At 36.7% G+C, this 16,842-nt stretch overlaps 1 protein-coding gene and 1 long non-coding RNA gene across 12 annotated transcripts in view; one reads left to right on the top strand and one right to left on the bottom strand.

Moving 5' to 3' along the window:
• LOC141495326 (uncharacterized) overlaps positions 1 to 16,842 on the bottom strand; it is a 92,167-nt gene that overhangs the window by 37,218 nt on the left and 38,107 nt on the right. The window lies entirely within an intron of this gene.
• Positions 1 to 16,842, top strand: part of KANK1 (KN motif and ankyrin repeat domains 1) — a 241,969-nt gene that overhangs the window by 221,331 nt on the left and 3,796 nt on the right. For 9 of the 10 annotated variants that reach the window (XM_074196525.1, XM_074196524.1, XM_074196523.1 and 6 more), the window contains 7 exons: positions 2,777 to 2,989; positions 4,139 to 4,244; positions 5,160 to 5,375; positions 6,793 to 6,880; positions 8,925 to 9,144; positions 14,015 to 14,157; positions 14,580 to 14,780. In XM_074196525.1, coding sequence (XP_074052626.1) covers positions 2,777 to 2,989; positions 4,139 to 4,244; positions 5,160 to 5,375; positions 6,793 to 6,880; positions 8,925 to 9,144; positions 14,015 to 14,157; positions 14,580 to 14,780 — 1,187 coding nt within the window. The remainder of the gene's footprint in view (positions 1 to 2,776; positions 2,990 to 4,138; positions 4,245 to 5,159; positions 5,376 to 6,792; positions 6,881 to 8,924; positions 9,145 to 14,014; positions 14,158 to 14,579; positions 14,781 to 16,842) is intronic. The other variant, XM_074196526.1, reaches the window with a different exon arrangement.

Here is a 16,842-nt window from a genome sequence, read left to right as displayed (position 1 = left end):
CTCCAATTCTTTCAACCTCATTATTCCATGATTCTATAGCATTTTTAAATGCAAGATTATGCTCCACTATTTAACATTTTTTATGTCATGTTATGTTATCTGAGTTCTGATGTTTATTAACTATAATCATTGCTAAATATATTGTAGAATTAGATTGAACACGGTATTAAGGAGGTTTTATCTTTATGAGGGAAGATCAGAAACCTCTACACTCTTTAGGACAAAAAGTGACCCTTAGTTCTCAAAGGCTATTTCTGCCCAATTTGGGCAGCTTCTGTCACATTAGAGAGGCTTTGAGTTGGGCAGATAGGTGGAGCAATTGATAGAGATACCTGGCCTGGAATCAGTAAAATTCATCTCGCCAGGTTGATATTTACTAGCTGTGTGAGCCTAGGAATGTCACTTGACCTTGTTTGCCTCAGTTTCCTCATCTGTAAGAAGAACTGGAGAAGGAAATTGGGAAACTGCTCCAGTATCTTTGTCAAGAAATTCCCAATTAGGGTCAACAAGAATCTAAAAAAGACTGAAAGTGACTAAACAACATCTTTATGGACTCAAGATTTTAAAAAATGCATTGGAACTATAAGGGAACCTTCAACTCTGATTTTCAGTCACATTTGCTTTATATTGGTTTTGTTTGCTTGACTACTAAGAATTTGTTTTATGCTGTACCGGGCTACAGGAAGAGGACTGTGTTTAGTGTGGGGAGTATCTGGTCTCAAAATAGTCAACAGTGTTTAAATGCTGGAAATCCTGGTTCTATTCCCTTTAAGTTTTATTTTACAGAAAGGAAAACTAATGTTCAGATAGGTTCGGTTCAATGAGAGTTGAACTAATTGTTATCTAAGGACCTTTCTGACTTTACAAGCTATGGATGATGTTTCTGCTTTGCTTAAATCACAGAATCTCATAGTTAGAAGAGACCTCAAAAGTGATCTAATTCAACTCATATCCTGAAGGAGTGATGGGGCAGCTTTTGTTCAAAGACCTCTGCAGGGTTGGGGGTGGGGGTGGAGGTGCAGGGACATAGGAACTCAATATGAGGCCCTAAAAAAAAATACTGGATTTTCACGTAAAACTCACTTTTGTCACTAACTGCTTTTGGACTCTGGACAAATCATAGCCTTTCTAGGCCTTCATTTCCACATCTACAAAATGAAAGGCCTAGGCTAGATGACCTCTAAGACTCCTTCCAGCTTAAAGTTTAGAATCCTGTGCCCTCCCAAAGCAAAAAGTTCCATTTGGAGATAACTCATGTTTTAGGAAGTTTAACTCTCACATAAGCATGGCTCTGTCTAGTTGGAGTTTTATATCTGAAAAGCTTTCACAGTTTGTATGCCTTACAAATACAAACAGGGGCCTGCCCATGTCCAGAGAACTGTTTGATCTAGTCAAGGTCAGGGAAAGTGTAAATATACTGGAAGATATTTCATAGTAATAGAGATAAGTTACCTCTGACTTGAGCTGGAATAATCAACTTAAAAAGACCTGTACTGAAGTACAATGTAGGATCATGGAAAGCTCCCTGACTCTGTCATGAGCAGATATGGATTCAAAAGCTCCTTCTGAGGCATACTGAAGTGGCTAGGAAGACAAGTAGGGAAGTCCTGTGTTCAAATCGAGCCCCCAGAATTGAAGTAGTTGTATGACCCTGGGCAAGTCACTTAATTTCAGTATCCTCAACTGTAAAAAGGAGTATAATAACAGTACTAGTCTTTTGGATTGTTGAAAGGATCATATGAGATCATGTTTTCCTGGCACATATTAGATGCTCTGTAAATACTTATTCCCTTTTTTCATTACTTACGTGACTTTGGAAACTCTCTGGACCCAGGAAGCTGGACTAAGATCACATAAATACTTGTTTGCTCCTAGGACATGGCCTGAGAGGTCATCCGACCCAGCTTGGACACTTACTTACATGACCCTGGGCAAGTCATTTAACCCCATTTGCCTCAGTTTTCTCATCTGCAAAACCCAATAGCAAACTTTTCCAGTATCTATGCTAAGAAACTGAAGTGACTGAACAACACCACCACAAGTTGGGGTGGGTGGATGGGGGGTATTGGCAAATGTTACAAATCAGGGCTTGGTTTTGTACATTTCTGGACTTAAAGTGATGTTGAAAATGCTAATAAGGAAGATTAAACTTAAAAGTAACTTAGGCCCATCCCCCTCCTTTCCCCATGAAAAGCCAGTTGTTAAATATCTACCAGCACACCTCTGTGGAAGGTCTTAATAGAAAGTTTATAGAGTTGGAATCCAAACTCGTGTTTTCTGACTCTGAAACCAGAGCCCTTTCCAAACTCTTTCTCTGATCCATGACTTTAGAAAGACAACTCATTCAGTCTCTCTCTTGTCTTAAACTCTCTCAACAGAGCTTGCATGCAAAAATGTCTTTTAAGTTGAATTCAGACAATAATGGAATGTGCCACAGGGTACATGGGCACAAACTATTTACAACCTGATTGAGAACACAAAGAGCAATTAGAGAAAATGCAAGCCAATTTTTATTTGTATTACAGAGCAGCATACAAACTGGAGGAAATGTAACATTGTAATGAATTTTAGAATATTGTTCCTATTCTTAACTTTTTTTAAAACCAAAAACTATTTGGTTTTGCTTTTTTTTTTTTTTTGCAGAATCAATTAAACATTTGACTCTAAATATGTGGTGGTGGGGAGGATGGGAAATAAGAGAATATCTGCATTTATATGTAGTATTTACCTTAATCCTAAATGCACCTCCTTTGCTTCATTCTCTCTTTTCTACCAGGATATAACTTGGAATGTATCTCTAATAGTCGAATTACTTCATCAGTTGTGACTTCAAATGGTAAAATCACAACGCATGAACAAGAGACTGGGACCACAAAAGGGACAAAGGTTACTATGGTAGGAGTTGGTTCTGGCTCAGAAACCTTCTTCTCTCAAGATACAACATCTCCAGTTAACCTAACAGATGATCAGATTGCTTCTGGCCTCTATGGTAATTCCACACACTTGTAAGATCTAGTTCTTAACACCACAGTTCCATGTTAAACATTTCTAGCCATCCATTTAAATGTAGTTGGACAATCCTTTACTAAGTACCTATTATGTAAAGTCAGCATGGACCTAGTAGAAAGAACATTCACCTCAAAGCTAGGAACTTGAACCTAGCAGATGTGAATCTGGGCAATGTCAGTGCTTTAGGCAACCTTTAAGACCATATAATATAGAGAAGATCCTACCTAGAAGTTCCTTTATTGATGAAATCACAGTATCAGGGATTGATTTGATAGAAGAAAACGTTTCATGTGTCTTTTTTGTTGGTACTTTAAAGTCAAAAGAAATTTGATTTGACAGTAGCTATTTTTCTAATTCAAAAGGGTTTTCTTTTTAAAATTAAACTTAACATGAACATTTCAATGCACAAGGGACAAAAAAGGTAGATTGTATGTGAAATTGTAAGGTTTTCTTGGCAACCAAGTAGTTCAGTGGATAAAACATGGGATTTAGCATCAAGAAGACCTAAGTTCAGGGGTGGCTAGGTGGCACAGTGGATAGAGCACCAGCCCTGGAGTCAGGAGTACCTGAGTTCAAATCCGGCCTCAGACACTTAATAATTACCTAGCTGAGTGGTCGTGGGCAAGCCACTTAACCCCATTTTGCCTTGCAAAAAATTAAAAAAAAAAACAACCCAACATCAACAAAGAAAACCAAAGTTCAAATCTGGCCTCAGACATTTAAGTGTGACTGTGATTCTCAAACCATAAAGCTATATAAATTAAATTAATGTTTCTTAAATTATAACATGAAACTATAAAACTACCTTGCTTATCTGTACTTCTGAAATTCCTTTTATTATCTCATATATTTTTATAAAAGTTTTACTGGTACTTTCTTCCTTCCCCCTCCCTTTTTGTAGGTGGGGGGGTGGGGGGGAGGAACCAACACTATCAAAGCAGAATGTGGTACTACTACTATATCATTACAGGAATGGGATTTTACTTGGGGGTACAAATATTTTTAAAACATATCTGCCCCAAATTAGATATAACAAATGCATACAATGATTTTGTCTTTTAGAGGCATAATTAGCCTTTTGTCCACTTGGTATTGATGTATGTCCTGGCTGTTGTTTTCCTTTTCACAGTATGTGCCAATAATGATAGTACATTGAAGTCTATTATGAAGAAAGATGGGAAAAAAGAGACCAATGGCACAAAAAAGAATCTTCAGTTTGTTGGCATCAACGGAGGGTAAGGCAAAAGAGTGATGCTTTTTCTCTTACTGATGGCCTCTTTCCTTTCCTTCTTTCCTGTACCAAATCATCCTCAAAGAAACTGCTACCCTAATCTATGATTGGAATTAACAAAACCCTAGAAAGTCATATGTAGAGATTCTTTTATCTTCTTTGTATCTCATATCTTTTATACAAGGAGTATCTATGGAAATTGAATTAATTTATCTTCTCTTCTGAATGATTGCTAAAGAAAATAACCTTTCCTGAAATATTAACATTAGCTGGTTTCTGGATAGTCCTTGAACAGTGCATACTTAACTTCTAGTCAGAATTCAAAACATAACAAAGAAAGAAAACAAAGGGCCATTATGGAATTGACCCTCTGCTTTAAGACTTAGTGTCCCATGCTTGAAAGAGAGACCTTAGACCTTTTAAGGTAATGAGCAATCATGTCAGGGGCCTTCTGATTGTGGTCTCACCAAGTAGAGTGTGCTGTATCCAATTTTCATTGGTTTTGTTATTCTTTTCTTCCAAAAGACCTACATTCCATAGTCTGCCACTTTTCCCACAAGGCCAGTGCAAAGAGATTGAAATAACTTCTTGGAATTATTGTGCATAAAAAATTCTTATCGAGGTCCAAGTCCTATTGGTATTTTTTGGTATTGGAAGTGCTCTCTGTATAAAACTGTAGAGTTGAAAAGGATATTAGAATATCTTGTCCAGTCTCCTTGTTTTACAGATAGATACTGAGACTAGAAAAATTAAATAACTTGCTTCCAATCACACATATAGTGAGTGGCACACAGGACTAGACCCTTGACCAGTGTTCTTTCCACTAACCCTCATATACCCTAATAGAAATTTCTAAGTCTTATCACTGGGTTTATCTGAACACATGTGTGCATCTCCTGAAATCGCAATTGCCACCTAGGTATGAAACAACCTCAAGCGATGATTCCAGTTCAGATGAAAGTTCTTCTTCCGAGACAGATGATGAATGTGATGTCCTTGAAGAGGAGGAAGACACTCAGGGAATGATGAAAGGGCATCATGCAGTTAATGTTGAAAATTTCAGGTCCGTTGGTGTGGAGGAAAATGAGATAAAGGTTCCAGAAAGCAAACCAGAGAAGGTGGAAATCAGAGAGAGGTATGGTACATTCCTCTTCCCTACCCCTTCCCCTATCCTGTGTATAATGTTGACTCTGGGTGAAACAGAATTGTCTAACTAGAATAATCTTGTCCAGACTTCCTTAAAAAAAGAAAGCTAACCAACAGTCTAATGTCTAGACATTCTACTAACAGGCAATCTGGGGAGTATGACCATGTATCTCATGATAGTGAGGATTATTGACTTCTGATAACCATAGAAACTTAAGGAATTTTTGTTTTTCAGTTTTCTAGAAGAGAGTTTCTACCTAAGAACACCACTTACATCTTCTAAAGGTCTTGTTTTTGTGTGTTTTACTTCCAAGAGAATTGAATTTTAATGATTTTTCACAAGCTTTATTAGCCATCTATTTCCTTGTAGATAGCAGTAAGCCAATATAAAATTGTTGACTTTTGAGTAAAAATTGTTAATTTTCAACTAAAAGTGAAAAATTATAAAAATGAACTGTGTCAGGCTGCTGTCATTATTTTGTTCTAAGTTGACCAATGGAGAATATCACTAGGAGTAGACTTGGGAACATTATCAATAACAAACTCACATAAAGTCCCTGATTTCCTGAAATGTACTTAGCTGAGGGTTCAGGAGTTCTTAATGGTTACCAACAAATATAAAGTAGACTTTTTCAAAAAGGGAAAATAAAACCAAGGATTGAAGTGAATAGATGAATAATACATTGTGATACTTTATTAAGATAAGTACAAACAGCCCTCCAAGATCCATTCATTTTTATGTGGCAAATAAAAGTTCAGCTGCATTAATAAAAGGTAAATATTTTCAACCTTTATCTACAAGTGTATTCAAGTATTTTTGTTCTGACTTTTAAGTTTGAAAAAAGCCCCTTTTTTCCAGCATCCAAAACAAGTATAAAACAACTTTTCTGATTAATGAGTTATGCTCCAAATGTATGATGTATCTTAGTGTATGAATAAAAATAAAAATAAATATAAATATTTTATGTATAAGAATAAATAGAAACAAATTTTTATTTAAATTATCTTCTGTGTATAAATAAGATGTAGAAATAATCTTGTTACATATATAAAATATAGTAACTTACAAATAAATATTTTAAGCCTATTATTAGCAGGTACATAATGATTTTTAAACCTGAATCTGTTTTGATATTTATATCCAGAACTATTGAAAAAGCAAAAGTCATTTTCACTCTAAGAACTAAACATTGAACATAGACTAAAAGCTGGAAGTGAATGTAAAATTCCAAGTATGAAGTTTCAAGTACCAGCCAGCCCTTTCCTTTGATTCTTAGGGGCCAGTATTATAGTAGAGGCCTCAGCTGGGTTATTTGACTTCTTGTATCTTAAAGTATTAAAGAATATGTGGTAAGAATTACTCTTTATAAATCCAAACCAATTAACTTTTATTCTTTTATCCTTAGGTATGAATTAAATGAAAAGATGCTATCTGCATGTAATCTACTAAAAAATAACATCAATGATCCTAAAGCCCTGACCAACAAAGATATGGTAAGATAGATCATGACTGGTTTCATGTTGTAAAATTGGTGTGAACTTTCACTGACATACCAGCCAAGGTCTGCCTAACAAAGCTGTCTTTCCTTTGCAACCTTCTCTTCTCCTGAACCATAAATGGAAGAATTGAGCTGAGTAGGCGTCACATTGCTTCTTCTCTGTGCAACCAACCCAGTGACCATTTACTTCCATCCTGTCCCAAGAGATTCTTTATCCACCCTGTACTTTTCTTGGGAGTGTGTATTCATCTTTGAGGCATGGACTCAAAAATGGAAATGTGAATGAGGTTCAGGCTCTTTGCATCTGTCTCTTCTGCCTGTTTTCAGGATCATTATGGTCTAGGGTACAGCATGCTAAGATTTGAGGCACATTTTCTTTTTCTTTTAAGCTTGCTGTCTGGGCAGAAGTCAACATTCCTTTTTATTATGAAACTGCATATTATCTTCTGATGTGGAATGCATATTGCAACTATGCTTAACCCTAAGAAGAACCAGGGTGGCCTTCTCACATTGAAACAACTGAAAACAAGTGGATTAATGTTGCATGGCTAATTATGATTGTCCTAGGAAAGGATGGCTTTTATGTTCTGCTATACCAACTAAATTTGACAAACCTTGCCTGCCAACTCCTTGCATTTCTGACTCAGCTGAAACTGTGACTCTCCCCTTCTCTGGAATCCCAGAGCTCGGGGTTCAATAATCTCAGCATTTGGAGTTTTTCTTTTTTTTTCCCCTTTTTTCTTCTTTTTGGATTTTTTTGCAAGGCAGTAGGGTTAAGTGACTTGCCCACAGTCACACAGCTAGGAAATTATCAAGTGTCTGAATATATGAGATTTTTTTTGCAGTGACTGATATAGTTGCATAACAACTAAGTAAAGAAAAAATTGTGAGCCAGGAGTTCAATGAAAAAGATTGGGTTTTATATTCACAGCATCAAAGAAAATTTGAATTAGAAGAGATTTATGGACTGGACCATATAAATGGGATCATTTATATTCTTGCATATCTATATTTGACTTTAAATAAACTCTGAAGTTTTAAAAAAAATCATACTGTCATATATCCTATGCAGGTCTATTTTTGGAACCCCCCCTTGCCCCAGGCCAGCCCGGTCATTTTACAGGTTAGGAAATTGAAATCTAGATAAGTTGTGGCTTTTCCAGGGTTGGACATTTAATAGCAGAGCTGGGATTAGAACCCAGGTTGCCCTTTCTTAGGCCTGACTCAGAATATAAAGTCTCTCTGCTTCTGTGATTAGTAAAGTATATTTTTCTTTTAGAGATACTCTATGGTCATTTCACATATTTGATATAATTATATAAACCCACCGAAACCAAAGGAAGGTAACAATGAACTTTAGAAATGAATTACTGCTCTTTTTAATATTGTACAGTGTTGTGACTCAAGGTAAGGTTGATCAGGAGAAGGAGGAGGAAGTATTGCTAAGTATTGTTGGGGATATTAGAGATTGTATTGACATGATGATTTTAGGGGGAAGCATTTGTAAAGTATGTAAAGTATGTAAATGGTCTTAAAATGAGCACATTTTTAACTGATCTCTATTTAATTCTTCCCTATTTATCCTCCTGTCTTAGTAAACAATTCCTCATAATAAAGAAGGTGGGGGGATGAAAGGCTGGGGGATTTAGCAATCTACCAACATATTGAAAAAAGTTCAATGTTCTATGCCATTACTCCAAACCCATGGTACCCCACCTTCCTCTAAAGTGTAGGGAAGGTCTTTTCTTAGCTCTTCTTTGTTTTGGGGGCCCATATCAGCACTTTAAGCAACTCACAGGGCTTTACAGTTAAAAATCACATTATTTGTTCATTATTATGATAACACAACATGTGAATTTGTTTGTTAACATGGGCCAACAAAAGAGGTCCTACTTTAAATTAGTTGTTTCTGAGGCTAGATTCTTGCCTATTCTTGACTCAAAAAGGTCTGATTTCCTGGATTGTTAGCTTGGGACTTTGTAAACCTATAAATAGAAGTGGGAGAAAAATGATTGCAATCCTTTTTTTTTTTTTGGCAGAGATTCTGCCTCAATACCATCCAGCATGAATGGTTTCGGGTATCAAGTCAGAAGACAGCTATCCCTGCAATGGTAGGGGACTACATTGCTGCTTTTGAGGAGGTCTCCCCTGAGGTCTTGCAGTATATCATCAACATGGCAGATGGCAATGGAAACACAGCCCTCCACTACAGCGTCTCCCACTCCAACTTTGAGATTGTGAAATTGCTTTTGGATGCTGGTATGTTGGCTGCCCTACTTATCTCCCAAAATGAAAGAGTTGGGACATTCTTCAGAGAGCCTGCGGAAGGAGGGGAAAGAGAGCTAGACCTGAAAAATTCCATTTCTTTAATATTTCATGGCTAAAAGCTCTTGGCCATTCTCTCTGAGATGCATTCTCTCTGTAAAATGGAGAGGATAATCCCCATCTCACAGGGGTGTTGTAGGTATAGCATTTTGCATGGCTATCACTTAATATGTCACTTAATCACTTCTTCTATGTGCCAGACACTTTTTGTTACCTCATTTGATCCTCACAACAAAACCCAGAGGAGGTGTTGTACTTTCTCCATTTTATATATATGAGGAAACTGAGGTTGTGACTTGTCCAGAGTCTCACAGTTACCAAGTATGTGAGGCTGACTTTGAATTCCAATCTTGCATCAGAATTCAATGATCCTTTGCCCTCCTCCATCTTCACATAATATAGCATATATTTATTTAGCGCTGGAACAAACATACAAAACTTAAAATCTAATCAGTACTAGATAAAGAATATGTCTTGTCTCTCTAGAGGCAGTTTTTTTAAATGATATTATAATATTTTGTGATAATAAATAAAATATTGTATATATTGTGATGATCCAATAATATAGTGATGTGATATATTTACTCTTGAATTATTTAGTGTTATATCTGTAAATAGTTATTTGATGCTATTATACTCTCATTCTTAGATAAACCATTTAAAGCTTTTTTAGTCTCATTTTACCATCTACACTTAACTCAACTGACTGGAGTTCTATACTAAAAGAGCACATATCGTGGATTTTATTCCAGGGTAGAGAAAGCATATCTATATCATTCCAACCAAATATCTTGCAAATCTATGACATTTATCATAAAAAAGGGAAATTTAGTAAGAGACCATGCATGTGTCAATACAGACCTGGAAAACAATTAACGACTTAAATCATAGATAATGAAAAAAACTTTAGAAGTCATCTAATCTGGTCTCCTAATCATACACATGAAGAAGGCTGAGAAAGATAAAATAATGCCAAGGTACTAGTAAGGAGCAAACTGGCACTTTAAATGCAATTTTTTAACTATATATTTAGCTCTTTGCATCTCATTATCTCAATACAACTACAGTGGCAATGGCAGGAGTTTAAGGTCAACATTACTCTTATCAGACCTACAGTTAAAATTGTGTTAATTCTAGAAAAACCAAGGATTGTCTCTCTGTACCACAGGACATGGATTGGTATGTGGACCAAATTATTCCTTGATTATTGAGCCATCTCAATGAACTGTTTTCATGAAGAAACAGAATAGTAATACATGTATGTATGTGTTTAGAAAAATATATTTTATGTTTCTGTAATACACATGCATATGTATTCCCCCCCCCAAAAAAAATCATTTATGGTTGATTTTGGGGAGAGGCATACTAGATAGAGAACTGGCTTTGAAGCTAAGACCTGGAATCAAAACTGCAAAGTGATCCAAGGTTTTCCATTTCCACTTTCCACATCCCTACCATTGCTCTTATTCCATGAAAAGGATGATTCTTAACTACAAAAAGGGGTCAGGCTTAGAAGTTATCCTTTTTCTTGTCTGGTGACCTCCATCTCAAATATTTAAAAGGACTAGGGCCCTCCAATCTGGTACTGGTATGATCACACTGTAGCTTGACCCCAACAAAATGATGTCATTTTAGTCCTTTGAATATGAAGGACAAGAACATGCCTGGTAACCTGGGTGATAGTTACTTTGATATAAATGAATTGGAGACCTTTCCTTTCTACTTCTTTATAATGCCAGAAAAGGAATTCTTGAAATGATAACATCAGAAAATAGTCAAAAATAGATTTACAAAAAGCTACAACATTAATTGGAGAGTATTAAATATATGCTGTGGAAAACAAATGAGTTAATGCCATTTTTGGAAATAGACAATCCTTCAGGTCATACAAAAAAAATATTCCTATAGCTAGCTTAGTGATATAAATTCTTATGTATGTGTGTGTGTGTGTGTGTGTGTACAAACTTACATACCTAAATGCATATATGAGAGGGAGAATGAGGAAATGCAGCCTCTGAGAGGAACCCAGCACTGAATGTTAATATTGAAAGTGTATATCCACTCCTCCTTCTGACTTCAGTGTATCTTTACACATGTTCCATGTTAGAAAAGAACATAATGTCCTTGGATTGTAATGGGCTATTGAACTGATGTAATTTCCCCCCTCATTATTGGAAACATCTTTAACAGCTTAGTTAACATCTGCTCTTACACAGGTGTCTCATACGACCCCTTTCTTACTCTTCCCATTCCTTTCCTTTAATTAGTATACACTGGACACATGTAAAATCTACTAGATGGTAAGTTAGTAAGACCCAGTAGACTTCTTGAAAATTATAGGAACAAGGGGCGGCTAGGTGGCGTAGTGGATAAAGCACCGGCCCTGAAGTCAGGAGTACCTGGGTTCAAATCTGGTCTCAGACACTTAATAATTACCTAGATGTGTGGCCTTGTGCAAGCCACTTAACCCCATTTGCCTTGCAAAAAAAAACAACCCTAAAAAAAAATTATAGGAATAGAAAATTGTATAGCTGTATTAGGTGTACACAAAGAATGCTTCTATTAGTTCCTGGCAGTTTCTTAAAGGTCTTAGTATATCCCCAGAACTAAATGTCATTTAGTTGGAATAAGACTGGTAAAGATCTAAAAACGTCAAAAATAGTACTTTGTGAGTTCCAAAATACTTTGGGGCCACAGCAGGTAGCCACAAGGAGCATACAGTGTCCTCACAAGCTCTATTTTTTTTTATGGTTTGCAGAGTTTATTTCACCCCCACCTTCAAGGTTTACTAACTCTGCTACCCTGAGAAATCAATTAATCTTAATTACATCTCAGTTTCTTCATCTGAAAAATGTTAAGGGTTGGACTCAATGGCCTTTCAAATCCCTTCTAGGTCTTATTCCATGATTTTAAGATGTCACTCTAACATCTGGACCTCCCCACCCTTATTTTTTCCCTGTAAGACTGCCATTGCCTGTCTCATGGCAAATTCTTTAAGACAGTGACAGAAACCACCTGGAGGGGAGAGTTTAGAATACCTTTCATTACATGAAGAATACAAAGAAAAGAGAAAGATCAGATAATTATAAGGTATCATTAATCAAAGAATGAAGGTTTACCATGGAGCAGATGGATAATAAAAAAAAGGATAGTACTTTTTTTTTTTTTGCAAGGGGCAATCTACTTGATTGAGAGGGGAAAAAGATGGTGGGGATGGTGGTGAGAGGGAACATGAAAGAATATGCAGCACAATAGATAGAATTGCTAGACCTGGAGATAGACTTCACTTAAAATCCAGTCTCAGAAACTTAACCTTCATCTTCCTCAGTTTTCTCATTTGCAAAAGGAGATAATAAAGTTCCTATGCCTGGCACATGGTAAATGTCTTATGATTATTAGTTATCGTTAATAGTGTAACCACAAATAACAGGAGAGAAAAAGAAACTAATAAGCAAAATCCCAAAAGAAAAAGATAACAAATGAGAGGAAAGGATCAAGAAATAGAGGGAAAGGGCCAGTGGAAATAGGCTACTTTTTTTTTTCACTTATTGAAATTGAATACAATTTATTATTTCTCTGTTGTCAGACTGCACAATTTTATCTATCCTTCAAAGGACTTTCTTTTTTTAATTTTAATTGAATTGAATTTTTTTTTTTTTTTTTTAGTTTTTGCAAGGCAATGGGGTTAAGTGGCTTACCCAAGGCCGCACAGCTAGGTAATTATTAAGTGTCTGAGACCGGATTTGAACCCAGGTACTCCTGACTCCAGGGCCGGTGCTCTATCCACTGTGCCACCTAGCCGCCCCCTTAATTTTATTTTTTTAGAAAGTTTTTATTTATTTTGAGTTTTAAAATTTTTCCCCCAATCTTGTTTCCCTCTCTCTACCCCACACAGAAGGCAGCTTGTTAGTCTTTATGTCATTCCCATAGTATGCACTGATCTGAATGTGATGAGAGAGAAATCATATCCTTAAGGAAGAAACATATAGTATGAGATATAGCAGAATTACATAATAAGATAACATTTTTTAAAAATTAAAGGTAAGTCTTTGATCTTTGTTCATACTCCACAATTCTTTCTCTGGATACAGATGGTATTGTATCCGAAAATTGTGCCTGATTGTTGCCCTGTTAGTATGAACAAGTCCATTAAGGTTGATCATCACTCCCCTGTTGCTGTTAGGGTGTACAGTATTTTTCTGGTTCTGCTCATTATGCTCAGCATGAAATAGGCTACTTTTAAAGAAATTAAAAGAATAATATTGTATTTATAGTATGAATAGGGGAAAAATTAACTCAAAATAAAATATATGTATTGGGGCAGCTAGGTGGCGTAGTGGATAGAGCACCGGCCCTGGAGTCAGGAGTACCTGGGTTCAAATCCGGTCTCAGACACTTAATAATTACCTAGCTGTGCGGCCTTGGGCAAGCCACTTAACCCCATTGCCTTGCAAAAAAAAAAACAACCTAAAAAAATAAAATAAAATATATGTATTGTATCTATGTATTAGAGATGGAAGAAAATATAAACTTAACTAAAGTAATCTCCTACCATCCTAAGCTTTGGTGGTTGGGGGATTTATACCCCTTTCCCCCATCCCCAACCATTAATTGAAAACAAATGGTGACATGTGCTTTCTCTTCCCTTTATACCAATCATCTTTTTTTAGGGGAAAGAGAACATTTGCTTAAAAACTACTCATATCCTTAATCTCATATTTTTTGAGTGCCTGCTCCATTTTTACATATGGAGGTTTCAATGTGTGGGGGCTGCATTCCAAAGGAACTCCTTTTCTTTTTGCAGATGTGTGTAATGTAGACCATCAGAACAAAGCTGGCTATACCCCCATCATGCTTGCAGCACTAGCTGCTGTGGAAGCTGAAAAAGATATGCGGGTGGTGAAAGAACTTTTTGGCTGTGGAGATGTGGACGCCAAAGCTAGCCAGGTCAGTACTGTTGCTTTGTCATATATGGTAGTCTATTCTAGGAGGTAGGCAAACTGGGGAAGAGTTGTTTGCAGCATCTTGGAATGGTAGACACAGATACACTCAGCAAATAACTGAGCACAGGACTGCTTGTAAGATATCTGATTGCCAGTCAGCCAGAGACACTGAAATGTTACATCAGAACCTTTGTTCATCTTCTGTCTCCTTTCCCTTGAATCCTTCAGCATTTAATGCACTTTATTTGATAGTGGTCTCTCAAAAAAACTCTTCCTACTCTATGGCTCCTTCTAGTGTTCTTCTTTCCCTCCATCTGTCACTTACATCCCTGTTTTTTTAGCTTGATACACTCCCTTAGTAACTAACATAGCTTCTGCAGCAATTTCTGATTTTGTTGTATTTTGGGTTTTTGTTTTTTTTTGAAGGCTGGGCAGACAGCCCTAATGCTTGCAGTCAGTCATGGAAGGATTGACATGGTCAAGGGTCTTCTGGCCTGTGGAGCAGATGTCAACATCCAGGATGATGAGGGCTCTACTGCATTAATGTGTGCCAGTGAGCACGGACATGTCGAGATAGTCAAGCTCCTACTAGCACAACCTGGATGCAATGGTACCTTGGAGGACAATGTAAGCTGAAACAAAGACCTTAAGAATTGGGCCTTCTTAGGGAAGGGGGAAAGAAATGGAGCAGCCTTGGAGAAGGATCCTGATGATGCTTATGGGAACTCATATGATAATAGTGGAAAGAATGATTGATTGGGACTCAGAAGTCTTGGACTCCTACCTTTGCCACTTACTACCCATGTCATCTTGAGCAAGTCATTGAATTTTTATGAGCCCCATCTATAAATAAGAATTGGATTAAGTTAGACTCATAGAGTCCCTTCCAGGGCTAAATTTTATTATTTTGTTGTCTTTTTTTAGATTTTTATTTATTTTAAGTTTTACAATTTTCCCCCCATTCTTGCTTCCCTCCCCCCACCCCTCACAGAAGGTATTCTATTAGTCTTTACATTGTTTTCATGTTATACATTGATCTCAGTTGAATGTGATGAGAGAGAAATCATATCCTTAAGGAAGAAAAATAAAGTATGAGATAGTGAAATTACATAATAAGGTTTTGTTAGAAAGAGCTACTTTAGGACAAGAGAACAAAGTTTCTGTTTGGCATGTCAACAGTTACTTTTGTCACATGATGAGATTAAAAACAAAACAAAAAACCCCAAAAACTGAAAACAAAAAACTATGGCATGGTTCTAGTTCTCATTGAGCTTTTCTTGCAGAGGCAAAGAGACCTACAGCTGGGTGGTATAGTCACTAGAACACTGGGGAGTCAGAAGACCGGGAGTTCAAACCCCAGCCTCAGGCACTTGCTAGTGTGACTCTGAGCAAGTCACTTAAACTCTTTTTACCTTGATTGGACAGCTAAGTGGCACAATGGATAGAGCACCAGCCCTGGAGTCAGGAGGACCTGAGTACAAATGTGGCCTCATACACTTAATAATTGCCTAGCTGTGTGACCTTAGGCAAGTCACTTAACCCCATTGCCTTAAATAAAATTTTAAAAAACACAATAATATTACCTATCTCTCAAGAATAATAATAGCACCTACTTCTCGAAGTTATTGTGAGGATCAAATGATATAATTTCAAAGGAAAGTGTAAATTTTTAAATTTTGTGATAAATTTAAGTTTTCCAATAATAGATATTATTATAATACATTCTAGCTGTTTGTGTAATAAGTGAAAACAAAGGATAATTGAGTTCCAGGTATAGAAAAATTATTACTCATGTAGAGAAAGATCTAGGAAGCTTCATGGAGGAGATGCCCTCTGAATTAGAATACTTGATAGGTCTCATTTAACAGATATTAGGGCAGAGAAAGGAAGATCTTTCTAGTGTCAGATTTGAGGCCCAGAGTCAGAAAATTGGGATAGCAAGTCTCATCTGGTGAGCACATAGAATGTATTGAAGAGGGTATAAGATAAGGCTGGAATGCTAGGGTGGTGCCATACTATGGGCAATGTTATAGACCAGGCTTTAGATTTCAATCAATTCCAATCCCAAGCTTAGATTTCACTCACTGGGCAATAGGGAGCAATTGAAGGTTTTGGGGGAGAGGAACTGATATTAACGGGTCTTTCATGTGTCAATACTTTGTGAAAATAAATTGGAGGGCAAAGAGAACAGAGGCAAGATGACCAGTTAGGTGGTTATTTCAATGGTCCAGGTAGGTAGTATTGAGTGCTTGCTCGAAGATGGGAACAGTGAAGATAGGAAAGAACAGATATGGAAGGGTAGAATGAGCAGGACTTGTCTACTGATAATATGTGGGCAGTTCAAGAGAGGGAAAAGACAAGGCCTTGAACATTTGATCACGTGTATTTTCTTTTTTTAAATTTTATTTACTTAAGCAATGGGGTTAAATGACTTGCCCAAGGTCACACAGCCAGGTAATTATTAAGTCTGAGGTCAGAATTGAACTCAGGTCCTCCTGACTCTATCCACTGTACCACCTAACTGCCCCAATTACATATATTTTCATACACCCAAGTACCTCATGCATTTTTCACAATTTTTTGCCTTTTGGGGGACTGGACATTAGTATAGGAGAGACTTCTAGTGAGGAATTTAGTTGTTCTCAGTAATACAATGATCCAGGACAATTCCTATGGACTTATGATGAAA

The sequence above is a fragment of the Macrotis lagotis genome, chromosome 8, assembly GCF_037893015.1.
Source record: "Macrotis lagotis isolate mMagLag1 chromosome 8, bilby.v1.9.chrom.fasta, whole genome shotgun sequence".
In the NCBI taxonomy this organism is placed as follows: Eukaryota; Metazoa; Chordata; class Mammalia; order Peramelemorphia; family Peramelidae; genus Macrotis; species Macrotis lagotis.
Note: the sequence above shows the minus strand (reverse complement) of the source record. Positions and strands in the feature narration are given on the sequence as shown.